Genomic DNA, 15,830 nt, shown 5'->3' with positions numbered 1-15,830 from the left:
ACTAAGCACTGGGGTAGATAGAAGATGATCGGGTTGGACACAGACCCTGTCCCACATACACCTTGCCGTCTAAGTAGGAGGGAAAAAGATTTAATCCCCATTTTACAGATGAGGTTACTGAAGTACCGAGAGGTTAAGTGATTTGCCCAAAATCACACAGCAGGCAAGTGAGCCCATTATTGGGCAGGGATTGCCAATGTCTGTTGGGTTCTAATCCTGGCTCCACCGTGTCTGCTTGTGTAACCTTGGGCAAATGACTTAACTTCTCTATGCCTCAGATACCTCATTTGTAAAATCGGAATTAAAGCTGTGAGTCCCCATGTGAGACATGGACTGTGTATGGTCTAATTATCTTGTATCTATCCCAGTGCTTAGTACAGTGCTTGGCATGGAGAAAGTGATTAACAAATACCATTAAAAAAAAGACAGGGGGGTTGGGGGAGGGGATAGAGTTCCCTAAACAGTTCAGGGATAGTCAGGTGGAGAGAGATAGAGAGAATGAGAGTCCTCCCTGCTCTTCCCACCACACTCATTCTTTCTCTTTCCTATCAGTGAATCCATCAGTTGGAGGGGTCCCTCCCTGGGGGGGGGGGGGGTCCCACACAGCCAGGCGGTGGGAGTGCAGGGCGAGACCACCAGGCAGATGCCGTGGCGGGAATGAAGGAGCACTGAAAACAGGTGCAGCTGCATAGCCAAAGTCATTTTATTTCTGAAATACCGACGCTACGTTTATGAGAGATAAATGGCAAACCCCTTACGTTACGGAATTGGCGGGATGAGGCGCTGCACGGAAATGTCATTGCAATGGGATGGATGCTGGCGGCGTGGCGGCTTCCTCCTGGCGAGATGCGGGGGGGCGGTGAGAGGGGACATCGGGGTAAGGGGGCAGGCGGAACCCCAGACAACACAGTAAGAGCAAGGGAGGGGTGCTAGCAGTTAACTTTAAAACTTTCAATACAAGAAGGAAAAATCTTTTCATATGAAATTTTGGTAATAAGAAAAATATATGTCCCATAATCTTTATTACACACTGTACAAAAACACAATATTGCACTTTAAAAATCAGACAATAAATATGTACAAAAGTATTATTTTACATGAGATTTTCCTTTTAACTTAAAAGCCTGGCCCGCCCACCAAGTCTCAGTCCCCACTGAAAGGCGTAGAGTCTGGAGCAACGCTCCCGGCTCCCCCAGGGCCCACCCCCAGCTGGTAACCCCTCCGACTTCCTCCCCAACCCCCGGGGTTCAGTAGTGCTTGTCCAAATCACAAAAATGCCAAACCAGGGTGAGGGGGACCTGGGCTTTCTTCACGAGCTGGGCTGCCTAAGACCATGCTGACTGCCTGATGACCTGCTGGCCGAAGATCAGAGGCCTCGTGTCTGCCCTCCCGCCTTCCCATCCTCCCTGCTGCCCCTGGAGAGGAACTGATCTCTTCTCGGAAGACTGGGTGACTGGGCCTTTATCCATCTCTTTCCCTCCCCACAGCGCTAACCAGTGAAAGTGGGAAGGGGGCACAGAGGGCCTGTCCAATCCCTCCAGTCTCAGTGGTCCCCCCTCCATGTCCCCTTATCCCTCCATGTCCCCTTATCCCTCCCTCCCTTCCTCCCTCCCCCACTTCCTCCCCACCTCCCTCCTCACCCTGAGCTGGTGGGGAGAAAGCTGAGATCCCTCTCCAAGATGGAGATGAACTCATCTCCCTCTCCCTCTGTGGCCCTCCTCCTCGATGGAGCTGAACCACTCTGGACTGGGGGGTCAGAGGGTCAGCAGGGCAGCCAGCCCCAGCTGCCAATCCCAGTTCCACATCCCATTTCCCCAGTGGTCTCCAGCGGTCCATTCCCAGCTCTCCCAAGGAAACCTAGTCTTAGGACCGGCTAGAGAGGCTGGAGAGGCTGGAGAGGAGCTGCCCTCCCAGAGCCAACTGAGATCTCTGGCAGCCTGGGTCCAGCCAAAGTCCCTCTCTCCACCCTTCCCAGGGGACTCACACACCCCAGCACTGGCCCGCCTCAATGGGATGGCCCGGCCGGGCAAGAGCCGGGCTCCAGGAAACTTTCCCCGGGCCTCGCTGTTGACTCCGAGTCAGACCCGGACTCTTGGTGAAAAGGCAGACAGCCCTGACCATGGCTCTTCTGACCCCAGAGGTACGGGGAAACGGGCCAAAATGCTGAGGCAGCAAGAGGGACGCCAGGTTTCCCAGTCCCCAGCCTTCACGGGGGAGCTGTACCAGGCCCTGGGGTCTGAAGCCGCCGGGTCATGCAGGACGGACGGGGCCCGGAGAGCTCAGTGGATCAGGTGCCGCCTCACCCCGCCAGAAATGTATTTTGTGTATGAAAAGGTGGACCATGGAGACGTGGCTGGAAATCTCTCCCCAGTGACACCCGTAGCGTGTCCACCAGAGGCACCGCGTAGTTGGGACTAGGCCGCCATTTTTCTGGGAAGTCGGGAGTCTTATTTACAAGAGCATCCTTCTGGGCTGGCTGCCGCCCCCCTCTCCACGGCGGCACGGAGCACTGCCCCCCAGACCGTCAGGCTTCCCGGCACGACTGGCAGCATTTCTGTCGGTACAGGGCTATCGGGCACAGCTTGAGGTGTTTCACGAATGTGCAGTAATGAGTTGTGTCCTTGCACTCTCCCTCTGAAAAGGAACACCGAGAAGCAGGTCCGTGTCACTGAGCGGGCTCCCACCTTCACCTGCTCGGGCGGAAATCAGGGCCCTTGGGAAGGGACGGATTAGAAACCCCCTGAGATCTGGAGCCCAGTGGCTTCCTCCTTCTCTCCTCCTGCTCCCTTCCCCCAACTCCAGTCCTTCCTAGGGAAATTTCCATGAGAAGCTTAGTGGAAAGAGCACCAGCCTGGGAGTCAGAGGACATGGATTCAAATCCCTGTTCCTCCACTTGTCTGTTGTGCGTGACCTTGGGTAAGTTACTTCACTACTCTGTGCTTCAGTTACCTTATCTGTAAAATGGGTATTAGAACTGTGTCCCCCATGTGGGACAGGGACTGTATTAAACCTGATTAGCTTATATCTACCGCAATGCCTAGTACAGTGGGGAACACTGCCTTCCACCCCCTAACTGTAGGGGTCCCTCAAGTTTCAATTCTGGGTCCCCTTCTATCCTCCATCTTCACCCACTCCCTCATTCTCTCCCATGTCTTCAACTACCACCTCTGTGTGGATGATACCCAAATCTACATCTCCAGCCCAGATCTCTCTCCCTCTCTGCAGTCTTGCATTTCTTCCTGCCTTCAAGGCATCTCTACTTGGAGTTCCTCCCATCACCTCAAGTTTAACAAGTCCAAAACAGAACTCCTTAACCTTCTCACCAAAAACCCATCCTTCCCCTTACTTTCCATCATTGTAGAAGGCACCCCCGTCCTTTCTGTCTCACAAGCCCGTAACATTGCCATTATCCTTGATTCCTCTCTCTCATTCAACCCACATATTCAACCCATCACTAAATCCTGTTGGTCCCACCTTCACAACATCGTTAAATCTGCCCTTTCCTCTCCAAGTGCTTAGAACAGTGCTTGGCACATACTATGCGCTTAACAAATACCATAATTATTAATATAGCCACACATTCTATCCTACCTGTGTTACTTCATCAGCCTCCTTGCTCCAAGTCTCCTGTCTCCACTTCAGTCGTTCATTTATTCATTCAATCAATCTTATTGATTGAGCACTTACTGTGTGCAGAGCACTATACTAAGCACTTGGGAGAGTACAGCACAACAATAAACAGACACATTCCCTGTCTACAACAAGCTTACAGTCTAGAGGTGGGGAGACAAATATCAATACAAATAAATGAATTACAGAAATGTACATAAGTGCTGTGGAGCGGGGAGCAGGAAGGAACAAAGGGAGCAAGTCAAGGCAGCGTAGAAGAGAGTGGGAGAAGAGAAAAAGGGGGTTTAGTCAGGGAAGGCCTCTTGGTGGAGATGTGCCTTCAATATGGCTTTGAAGGAGGGGAGAGTAATTATCTGTGGGATTTGAGGAGGGAGGGTGTTCCAGGCCAGAGAGAGGACGTGGGCTAGGGGTCAGTGGTGAGATAGACAAGATGGAGGCACAAGTGGGCAGATTGGTTTGTAGTTGGAGAGTAGCGAAGTGAGGTAAGAGAAGGCAAGGTGGTGGAGTGCTTTAAAGCCAATGGTGACGAGTTTTTGTTTGATATGGAGGTGGATGGGCAAACACTGGAGTTTTTTGAGGAGTGGTGTTACATGCCCTGAGTGTTTTTGTAGAAAAAAACCAGAGCAATAGAGGGAAGTATGGACTGGAGTGGGGAGAGACAGGAGGCCGGGAGGTCAGCAAGGAGGCTGATGCTGTAACTCAGGCAGGATAGGATGAGTAATTTTAGCAGTTTGGATGGAGAGCAAATGTCAGATTTCAGCGATGTGTGTTGTGAAGGTGGGACTGACAGAATTTAGTGATGGATTGACTATGAGGATGAATGAGAGAGAGGAGTCGAGGATGATGCCAAGGTTATGGGATTGCGAGACAGGAAGGATGGTGGTGCAACCTACAGTGATGGGAAAGTCAGTGGGAGGACAGGGTTTGTATGTGAAGATAAGGAGTTCTGTTTTGGACATGTTTAGCTTGAGGTGATGGGAGGGCATCCAAGTAGAGATGTCTTGAAGGCAGGAGAAAATGCAAGAATGCAGAGAGGGAGAGAGATCAGGGCTGGAGATGTAGATTTGGGTATCATCCACAAAGAGGTGGTAGTTGAAGCCATGGAAGCAAATGAGTTCTCTAAGGGAATGGGTGTAGATGGAAAATAGAAGGGGACCAAGAACTGAACCTTGAGGGAACCCCACAGTTAGGGGGTGGGAGGCAAAGGAGGAGCCCATGAAGGAGACTGAAAACGAAAGGCCAGAGAGATAAAAGGATGACCAGGAGAAGACAGAGTTAGTGAAGCCAAGGTAGGATAACGTTTTCAGGAGAAGCTGGTAGTCCACAATGACAAAGGCAGCTGAGTGGTTGAGAAGGATTCGATGAGGGAGTCTATACTTCGTAGTCTATACTTCACTCTGCTGCCTGGATCATATTTCCACAAAAATGTTCAGGACATGTTTCCCCACATCTCAAAAAACTTCAGTGGTTGCCCACCCGCTTCCGCATCAAATAAAAACTCCTCACCATTGGCTTTACTCTATCACCTTGCCTGCTCCTAGCTCACCTCGCTACTCTCCTATTACAACCATTCACCCAGTTTGCTCCTCTAATGCTAACCATCTCACTTTGCTTCCATCTCGCCTGTCTCGCCGCTGACTCCTAGCCCACGTCCTGTCTCTAGCCTGGAATGCCCTCCCTCCTCAAATCTGGACAATAACTCTCCCCTCCTTCAAAGCTTTATTGAGGGCACATCTCCACCAAGAGGCCTTCCCTAAGCCTCCCCTTTCCTCTTCTCCCACTCCCTCTGTGTCACCCCGACTTGCTCTTTGTTCTTCCCCAACCCCAATCCCACAGTACTTATATACATATCTCTAATGTCTATATTTGTTATTGACACTGGTCTCCCCCACCGGCCCTAGGCTGTAAGCTCATTGTGGACAGGGAATGTGTCTGTTTATTGTTGTATTATACTCTACCAAGTGCATAGTACAGTGCTCTGCACACAGTAAGTGCTCAATAAATAGGATTGAATGAATGAATACAGGGCCTGGCACATAGTAAGTGCTTAACAGATACCACCACACACCCCTAAACAAAAAAAACTCACCTCATCTACCAAGAATCTACAGCAGTGCAGCCCTTAAGGGGAATGACACTAGCCTGAGGAGGCCCTGGAGTTTCCCCAAGCCCGCCCCACCGCCAGAAAGCCACTGAGGCCAGAACGGGCCAGAAGACCTCTCAGCTTGTCTGGGAGGTGGCTTGATTGTGCCAGGCAGAGTCCCCGGGGCCCTGTGGGAGGGTGTGGGTATCCCCAGCTTCCCAGGATGGGCTTTGCATCACCGTGGGACCCAGAGGGGTTCTTACCGCCACAGGACATCCCCCGACAGGGTCGTTGGGCATCCGGTTTTTCCTTCCCAGTGCAGTGCTGGTCGGCCACACGCTGGCTGCTCCTCACCAGGACACAGTCCACCCTCCGTGACTGAAAGCCGCGGCCGCAGGAGGCCGTGCAGGGCCTCCACGGTCCAGTCCGCCAGGCCCCGGCGCACGTTCCAGGTGCACATCTTCTCCCAGATATGGAGCTGTGGGGACAGAGATCCAGTGTGAGCGATGACACCCGCTCCCAGAGTTCAGCCAACCCCGGAGCACAGGGCCAAGGACATGGTCATGAGTTGCAGACATAGCCACAGCGGGAAACTTCCATGGCTTGGCTTGGTCATGGTCTAGTCTTGGGGCTGGGTGAGAGCTGAAGAGGTCTAGACTGTGGGGATGGGGGCCGGCAGGCATCGAGGCTGATGAGAAGGGGAGGTGGGTGGTGGACAGTAGGTGCGGGCCTGAGGGCGGAGTGAGGGTCAGGGTGGGGGAAGAGAGAGACAGAGCCTCAGGAAGAAGTGGAGGAAAGGAAGAAGGTGTGCCTGGGGAGAGGAGAGCAGGGGTGGAGGCAGAGAAGGAAAGGGAGATGTAGAAAGCATGGCCTGTCTGCCCCGGGCAAAGGCTGGGAGATTCTGCTGGTGTTCAACATGATTCCCTAGATAGGAAATCCATGGGGATGGTTGTTGCTCACTGAAATAGCTGGCAGCATGGCCTAGTGGAAAGAGCTCAGGCTTGAGCATCAGGAGACCTGGGTTCTAATCCCATCTAATCCACTTGCCTGCTGTGTGACCTTGGGCAAGTCATTTGACTTCTCTGGGTCTCAGTTTCCTCACCTGTAAAATGGGGATTCATTACCTGTTTCCCCTCCTACCTAAGACTGTGAACCCCATGCGGGTCAGGGCCTGTGTCTGACTTTATTAGCTTATATCTACCCCAGCGCTCAGTACAGTGCTTGGCACAAAGGAAGCGTGTAACAGATACCAAAGTTATTAGTATTATAACTTGGGCAGGGCAGACAGGAAACAGCTCTGCAGGAGATGAACGTGGAGCCCAGATTACTGGACACAAGAGAGCTGGGAACCGGGTGGCGGGTGGCGGCTGCTAAGGGCGTTGTGTCTCAAAGGAGAGACCCACTGTCAAAGTGCCACCTCCCTCATGCGGCCTTCCCTGATTGATCCCCTGCCTCCCTGTCCGAGTCATTGGACCAGTGACCTTGGCACTCTTTGCCAGGTGGTCACTTCTTTGAGTTATCGCATATTGCGGTGGGAGGGAAGAGCGTTTAGGCCAGAAAACCTCAAGGCCACACCAGGGTGACCTGATAGTGGGCAGGTAGATCACCAGCTGCCAGCCTGTCAGCAGCCTCCCTAGAGCCAAAGCCAACTGTTAGCATCCTGTGCCGGCTAGGGTGACAGGCCGGCTGCCCAGAGCCCAGCCTGGGTCAGCCTGGGGGCAAGTACTGAGATGCCGTGTTGCAGCTGAGGAGCGGGGCCCCTCAGGGGGTCGCTGAGGGGTGGGCAAAGAGTGCTCACTCCCCCAGAGCAGGAGCCAGGCAGGTGATCTGGTGGTGCAGACACCGGGGGCTGACATACCTAGAGGGATCGACGTCCGTGGTGGGGCCAACATTCCTGCCGGGGCTGACGTCCACGGTGGGGCTGACATTCACGGTAGGAGTCACGTCCACGGCGGGGCCGACATCGATGGAGGGGCCGACGTCCAGGGAGGAACTGACATCCAAGGTAGGACTTACATCCAGAGTGGGGACGACATCCATCGTGGGGCCGACTCCCCTGACGGGATTGACGTCCCCGACGGGGCAACCCTGGAGGTTGCAGGGCTGAAGGCTGGGCGGCGGCTTCCGGAGGGGGTCGCAGGAGGTTTCGTTGGCTTCCCGGCCCTTGGAGGACACACACCGGGGTCTTCGGACGCGGGTCCCCCAGCGGCCACAGGAGACGGAGCAGTGGGTCCATTCCCCCGCCTCCCACCAGGATTCTGGTGAGGAAGAAGAAAGTCAGCACTGCCCGTAGAAAGACAGTCTTTCTGGCCTCGGCCCATGGCCCCAGATGGGGCCCCAGGAAGGGCCATCCTGGGCCACCAGCTCTTTAACCCTTCTCCGTTTCCCCGGGCTGTGGGCAGCACACAGGATAATTTTTGAGTCCTGCTCCCTGCAGGAATGAAGAGGGCTGGCCGGGCTGCCAGGGGACTTGGAAAAAGGCTTGGAGCTTCAAATAACAGCCACAAGCTTCATGTAGCCAGCAGATAAATAGTGGGGTAGATGGGAGTGGTTGGGATTCTTGAACCATCTTCTACCCCTAGGCTCGGTGGGAGGAAAGGGGAGGTTAATTGGCTGCAGCAGGGACTGGAGGTCAGAGCAGAGGACGGAGGCCAGAGCAGGGGTCAGGGTGTGGACCGGGGGCCAGGGGCCGGAGCAGAGGCTATGGCAGGGGTTAAAGGTCAAAGGGCAGAGCAGTGGAGGAGAGTTTGCACCTTTTTAATCCAGCTCCCCTCACAATCCCAAGCCTCGTTTCACATGCTAGGTGGGGTGTCTAAATCCACCCCCATAATTAGTTCTAGGTGGAGTTCTGCCCGGGGCTCCCATCTGGGAGAGGTAGACGTCACCACCAGGCCCCATCTCTGGACCAGTGCTTTTCCCAAAGTCTATTGCCTTCCCTGCCCCAGTGGCTGTGTTTGGAATCCTGGAAGGAGCCAGACGGCTCTGAAATAAGCAAGGGTGACTGATGACTCCCAGATGTGCCTGCAGCCGACTCTCAGCAGGGACAAAGTGTTTAGTTTACGCCTCCGCCCCTCCCCCATGGGAGCCTTGGCTTCTGTTTTCGGATCTGTCAGCCCCAGGGAGGTAGCCAAGAGGGTGGGACTTCATTGGAGACTTTGGGGCTTGAAGATTCGAGGTCTGGGCAGCCTGGGAGTCCCGGGGAAAATCAACCTTTTGGGAGTCACCATCCAAACTCGGTGCAGGCAGGGTCGGGTCAGGGTACGGTGCTGCGGAAATAGTCCAGAAATGCCATTTCCTTCATGGTCCAATCCCACCACTCATTTGGAGACTGGTGAGTGAGAGGTCTCCTTTCCCGCTCCATAAACTAGGTCCCCCTCTCCCGGACTCTGGTTTCCCTGCCCTTCCCTCAGGCCTGGGAACTGTGGGCCTGGTGAGACATTGTCTCCCTCGATCTTTTGCTCACAGCCTCAGCCCAGCCCCAGCCCAACCCAGCCTCAGCCCAGTCCAGTCCCAGTCCAGCACAGACCCAGTCACCCCAGCCCCAGCCAAGCCGCAGCCCCACTATAAGGATGTTCACCACTTGGAAGGCCTGCAGGCTGTCTGGGCCGGGCTGCCTAGATGGCCCTGAACGGGTGCCTGACCAATTCAACCAAATGCCAGTCTTCAGTGGGGAATGGTGAAATGGTTTGTAGCATTCTGGTCTCCCTCTGTCCCACCAGTGCAGCCTTCAACACTGGCTCCCACTGCCACTGCCAGTGGTCGCTACTGGCATTGAGCAAGGGAGAGGGGAAGTCCGGATCCCTGGGGTCAAAGGGGCATCACAAAGTCCTTGGGAGCCACAGCTCTGCCTGGAGGAGGAGAAGTAAAGGGAAGGAACAATCCTCCTCCTCAGCAGCCACTATGGTGGATGTGAATGTCGACTTTGCAGCAGTTTCCGGAGAAAACACTAGAGTGCAGCTCCAGCCAAAAATTCCCAGACACGGAGAGCGGCAGCCACAGAGATGGCAAAGTGAGTATTGTCTGTGTGTCTTACGTGGCCATATTTTCACGAGATGTTCTTCTGAAGCAGAGTTACCCACTGCTGTCTGAATTTTGAACCCAGCGTGAACTGTTTAATGGACTTTTTATGGCATTTGTAAAGGGCTTAATATGCGTCAAGCACTGTTCTAACCAATGGGTATAGAAGTTTATCAGCCCCAGTTGTATCACATGGGGCTCATGGTCTAAGGAGGAGGGAGTAGGATTTAATCCCCAATTTACAGATGAGGAAACTGAGTTACAGAGAAGTTAAGCGACTTGCCCAAGTTCATGCAGCAAACGGTTGACAGAGCCGGGATTAAAACCCCGATCCTCTGATTCCCAAGCCCAAACTCAAACCACTAGCCCATGCTGCTTTGAAGCTGTTGACCTCAAAGACTGATTGTGCTCACAGATAATAATAATAATAATAATAATAATAATGGTGGTATTTGTTAAGCGCTTACTATGTGCAAGTAAGTGACTTGCCCAAAAGTCACACAGCTGGCAAGCGGCAGAACCGGGATTAGAACCCATGACCTTTGACTCCCAAGCCCGTGCTCTTTCCACACAGATATTAGCTCACCCTCAAAATGGAACACCTTCCAATTCTTCCACTTCCCCAGAGAAGCAGCGTGGCTCAGTGGAAAGAGCCCGGGCTTGGGAGTCAGAGGTCATGGGTTCACATCCCGGCTCTGTCACTTGTCAGCTGTGTGACTGTGGGCAAATCACTTAACTTCTCTGTGCCTCAGTTACCTCATCTGTAAAATGGGGATTAACTGTGAGCCTCACATGGGACAACCTGATTACCCTATATCTACCCCAGCGCTTAGAACAGTGCTCTACACATAGTAAGCACTAAAAAATACCAACATTATTATTATTATCATCCATGGTGACAAGAGAGATAGGAAGGAGATAATCTCACACAAAGGTCCCAGACCAAACTGGTAGGATTGGGTATGGGACTAATTCTAGGTCTGGGAGAGGCTATTGGAACCTCTGTCCATTGGATTGGTGGGCGATCCAATCGAGAAGCAGTGTGGCTTAATGGAAAGAGCCCGGTCTTTGGAGTCAGAGGACATGGGTTCTAATCCCGGCTCTGCCACACGTCTGCTGTGTGGCCTTGGGCAAGCCACTTAACTTTTCTGTGCCTCAGTTACCTCATCTGTACATTGTGGATTAAGACTGTGAGGCCCAAGTGGGACAACCTGATTATCTTATATCTACTCCAGAGCTTAGAACAGTGCTTGGCACACAGTAAGTGCTTAACAAATACCATTATACTGGAGAAGCAGTGTGGCTCAGTGGAAAGAGCATGGGCTTGGGAGTCAGAGGACGTGGGTTCTAATTCCGGCTCTGCCACGCGTCTGCTGTGTGACTTTGGGCAAGCCGCTTAACTTCTCTGTGCCTTAGTTCCCTCATCTGTAAAATGGGGATTAAGACTGTGAGCCGCACGTGGGACAACCTGATTACCTTGTATCTACCCCAGAGCTTAGAACAGTGCTTGGCACATAGTAAGCACTTAACAAATACAATTATTATTATTATTATCATTTCCAAGTGCCTGAGCCTTCCTGACTAGTGTTGGAGTGGCACCATGGGAAAGATTTGTCCCTTGATGATTCAGGACTCCCTGGGTGATACTCCCTTTCGCAAAATTCCTTTCCCTCTGCCTTGGAGCCAGAGCTAGATTAGAGAGGCCTCCAACTTCCCACGCTATCTGTTCCTCATCGAAAATCGCTTCCATAGTTCTTGCCGGCCCCCATGATGAGACCTCCGTGAGTGGCGGCCTTAGGTGGCCGAGGATGGATTTTTTTTTTTCCTTTTTAATGGTATTTGTTAAGTGCTTAATACCAGACACTATTCTAAGCACTGGGGTAGAATCAAGATAATCAGGAGGGACACAATCTATGTTCCACATAGGGCTCACAGTCTTAATCCCTGGTGTACAGATGCAGCGTGGCGCAGTGGAAAGAGCACGGGCTTTGGAGTCAGGGCTCATGAGTTCGAATCCCAGATCTGCCATTTGTCAGCTGTGTGACTGTGGGCAAGTCACTTAACTTCTCGGTGCCTCAGTTCCCTCAACTGTAAAATGGGGATTAAGACTGTGAGCCCCACGTGGGACAACCTGATTCCCCTGTGTCTACCCCAGCGCTTAGAACAGTGCTCTGCACATAGTAAGCGCTTAACAAATACCAACATTATTATTATTAGATGAGGTGAGGCCCAAAGAAGTGAAGTGACTTGGCCAAGGTCATGCAGCAGAACTTGGAGTTGGGATCAGAAGCCAGGTCCTCTGACTCCCAGGTTCGGGCTCTTTCCTGTAGGCCAAACTGCTTCTTTTATATGGGATCGATGTCGGGGTGAAGCAAGAAGCTGGACCAGCACATTCACCACCAACGCTTCCTTGGAGGGAGCTTCATGGCTCTCTGTGACTCAGGTGATCCCATCCCAAGATTTCTGACCCTAATCTCACCCACACTTACGGCCTCTGGGGGCTAAACAGCTCTACTGCTGTGCTGAAGCCCGACCTGAGGTCGCCGTGCCATCAACCCAGCAGGACTGGCTCTCTAGCCTGACCCCTCTAGACTGTGAGTTCACTGTGGGCAGGGATTGTCTCTCTTTACTGCTGTATTGTACTTTCCCAAGCGCTTAGTACAGTGCTCTGCACACAGTAAGCACTCATTAAATACGATTGAATGAATGAATGATTGAGGGTGGTTCAGGTCAGCGTTGTCACCAAGATCACTCTAACGGTTCCAGGGAGGGAAAAGCAACCCCAGACACAGACGGCCCAAAGGTGTCCTTTGGGGGGGCTGATGTTCCTCGAGGCTCAGCGATCACTCCGAGGGGGGTGACGGTGGGAGAGTATATGTAGCACCACAGGCTCTTGGATAACTCAGTTAGGGCTGAGTGAGTCTGACGTCCCACTCCCCGGTCTTTACCCTGAGCTGGTGGTGATGGAGAAAATGGACAATCCAGGTTACCCTCCCCTGCCTCCCCATCCAGGGCCAAAGGAACCATGGAAGGGGGCGAGGAGACGACCGGGGCCATCGGCCCTGGGTGACTGCAGAGGAAACTTGTGAAGGGGGGGCCTCGACCCCAGATTTTCAACAAACCTTCACGGCTGACATTTACCCAGGCAGACAATGGCTTGGAGGCACGGGCGGGCCAGCATCTGTACCGTCCAGCAAACGGCTGAGAGAGGGCAGCCACCTCCAGGATTCGGCCCCTGGCCAACAATCTGTACTTCAAACCCCTCGCTTCCTCAAGAGGCCTGTTTTTAAAGAACCAACGGATGGTGTTTCTCTGGTGCGGCTGTGTGGGACAACCTAGAAATGGGCAACAACAACCTGTCAGAATATGCCAGAGAGGGGTCCCGGAGCCCAGTGAGTCTGGTGAGACCCGTGATCAGGAGCACCCCCTTCCCCCATCCCCAAAGCTGCCTCTCTGTGAGCCGGCCAGAGTCCTTCACTGTCCACCGGGGTGGCCAGGATTCAGGACAGGATGACACCGGAGTCTCGAACTGGCCTCTGCACTCACGCTAACTCCTCAATCTTTCCCAGAATTAGGGGAGAAAAATTTTTTGCGCAGCTGTGAATTGTTCATTTAATGTCCTTCGACACATCATCCTCGGGTTCCCAGAAAACCCCGGGGCAGGTAATCTGGACTCAGTGTCGACAAGCACTTTTAGCCCAATAGTTTTTCTTTTCCTCATCACCTCGAATGTGCTAGAGTCTTCCTGACAAACAAATCCCAGAAGGTTACCGTTAACAAACCTATGCGGAGGAGTTCCCCGGCCATCACTGTGATGTTGGTGCCGATGCTGGAAGCCATGAGAACCCACTTCCTGTCTCTGCCGGGGGCCGCTTTTCTTGGGCCTGGTTCTCTTGGATCTGCAGAAGAGAAGACGACACTTGTTACAGGGGCGTCTTGAAGGACCGTTCCCTTCACTCGATCCCTCTGTTCCTTCTCCAGGGAAGTGGTGATGCTGCGGCTGACCGCTCCACCCTGGAGCTGGACGCACCGGAACTGCCGCTCACCTGAGCCGATCCGGTGCGGTCCGGCCCCGTGCTGTCTGCTCAGAACCGCTCCTGACCACTTCTGCCCCCCCAACTCTATTGGAAACGCCCCTCGCCAGAGCGGGCGGCTCGAGGGTGCCTATCAGGATCCCCGCCTCACCGGACAAGCGAAGACGGGTGGCTGCCACGGCCTTCCCCATAGCGTTGGCAGCCGTGCACACGTATGTCCCCTCGTGCTTCCGGGAAGCGTTCGGCAGCAGCAGGGCCCCATCGGGGAGCCGGATCGTGTTGTTGTTCAGGGACCCTCCCCTCTTCAGCCACGACACCTCGGGCTCAGGCTTCCCTGGGGAGGGAACGAAAAAGTCTCTGGAGGCTGCTGGAGAGGGCAGCCTCGCTACTGCATGCATCCATCAATTGCCCAAGCACGAGGTTGGTTCCTGGTCAGCGGAGTGCTCGAGGATGGGACAAGGAGTGTCAGAATTGGGCGAGCTGGCATCAAGTCTGGCAGTGCATGACCAAGGAGAAACCTCGCAAAGGGGCCGGCGATGGCCCTCTACAACCCTAACATCTGTTGATTTCACGATAACGTGGGTAAACTGCCTTGCTGTGTTGGAGTGGAGGGACACAAGAATGCTGGATAAATGCTAGGTATGATTTTCAGATGTTCCCAGCCCATCAAGTGCTTAGTACAGTGCTCTGCACATAGTAAGCACTCAGTAAATACTACTGAATGAATGAATCTTATTTGTTTTGCAAGAGATCAGAGCTGCTGTATCTTGGATATACAGCTCAGGGAATGCTGGGATGAGGTAACTTGGGGCAGGCGCACGGGAACCAAGGGCTGGAGGCGGGGCTGAAACCTGGGAAGAGCGGGAGTCTGGCCCTCTGTGACTCTCTCATTTCGGCAGAGCTGTGGGTGGGCTGAAGGTGATGGGGAAAAAGAGTCGGTAATGATGAAGCAGTGTGACTTAGTGGCAAGAGCATGGGCTTGGGAGTCAGAGGTTGTGGGTTCTAATCCTGGCACTGCCACTTGTCAGCTGTGTGACTTCGGGCAAGTCACTTCACTTCTGTGTGCCTCAGTTACCTCATCTGTAAAATAGACATTAAGACTGTGAGCCCCACGTTGGCAACCTGATTACCTTGTATCTACCCCAGCATTTAGAACAGTGCTTGGCATATAGTAAGCACTTAGCAAATACCATCATCATTATTACTGTAATTATTATTACACTGGGGCCCCAGCAACATGCTCTACTGGAAGAAACATGGGCCTGGGAGCCAGAGGATCGGGGTTCTAATCCTGAGTCCATCCCTTGCCTGCTGTATGACCTAGGGCAAGTCACTTCGATTAGACTGTAATCGATGTAGACTGTAATTACACCCCGATTAGACCGTAAGCCTGTCAAAGGGCAGGGACTGTCTCTATCTGTTACCGATTTGTACATTCCAAGCACTTAGGACAGTGCTCTGCACATAATAAGCGCTCAATAAATACTATTGAATGAATGAATGAACTTCACTTCTCTGTGCCTCAGTTTCCTCAACTGTAAAATGGGGATCCAATACCTGTTCTCCCTCCTTTTTAGACTGCAAGCCCCATGTGGGACAGGGACTATATCAAACCTGATTAACTTGAATCTGCCCCAGTGCTTAGAACAGTGCTTGACTCATAGAAAGAGCTTAACAAATACCATAAAAATAATAATAATCCCCCGTCTCCCCAGCGGCAACAGCCCCAGTGGCTGGTGAAGGATAATGACCTCATCCTGGGGGTTTCTGTCCCCCACTCCACAGGGTAGAGGCTGGGAATGGGGCCTGAGGAGCTGGGTCTCCAGCCCCTCCCATGAAATCATCACACTATACTGGGTGGCTGGCAGAGCATGCGGGACGACCTAGGTTTCCGGGAAGAAAACTTGCCTAATTTCAGTATTGCTTTTCGCCTTTCAACAGCTCCACTCGGGAGGGCTTGTGAGAGAATCAGGTTTTGTGATGTCACTGAAAAGCATTGTCTGTGTGTTCACAGCCTAGGTGGAAGTTGGTGACTCAAGGTGAACCGGGGTACCCCCACCCCAAGG

At 53.0% G+C, this 15,830-nt stretch overlaps 1 protein-coding gene across 2 annotated transcripts in view; it reads right to left on the bottom strand.

Moving 5' to 3' along the window:
- Nucleotides 1–2,302: 2,302 nt before the first annotated feature.
- Nucleotides 2,303–15,830, bottom strand: part of ADAMTSL3 (ADAMTS like 3) — a 349,633-nt gene continuing 336,105 nt past the window's right edge. The window contains exons 23-28 of one of the 2 annotated variants that reach the window (XM_029066195.2): nt 13,916–14,098; nt 13,513–13,629; nt 12,853–13,065; nt 7,572–7,971; nt 5,977–6,191; nt 2,303–2,634 (exon numbers count right to left, since the gene is read on the bottom strand). In XM_029066195.2, coding sequence (XP_028922028.1) covers nt 2,525–2,634; nt 5,977–6,191; nt 7,572–7,971; nt 12,853–13,065; nt 13,513–13,629; nt 13,916–14,098 — 1,238 coding nt within the window. In that variant the 3' untranslated portion in view covers nt 2,303–2,524. Of the gene's footprint in view, nt 2,635–5,976; nt 6,192–7,571; nt 7,972–12,852; nt 13,066–13,512; nt 13,630–13,915; nt 14,099–15,830 lie in introns of those variants that run through there. The other variant, XM_029066196.2, reaches the window with a different exon arrangement.

The sequence above is a fragment of the Ornithorhynchus anatinus genome, chromosome 5 (genome assembly GCF_004115215.2).
Source record: "Ornithorhynchus anatinus isolate Pmale09 chromosome 5, mOrnAna1.pri.v4, whole genome shotgun sequence".
NCBI classification, from domain to species: domain Eukaryota; kingdom Metazoa; phylum Chordata; class Mammalia; order Monotremata; family Ornithorhynchidae; genus Ornithorhynchus; species Ornithorhynchus anatinus.
This window is presented reverse-complemented; position numbering and strand designations above follow the sequence as displayed.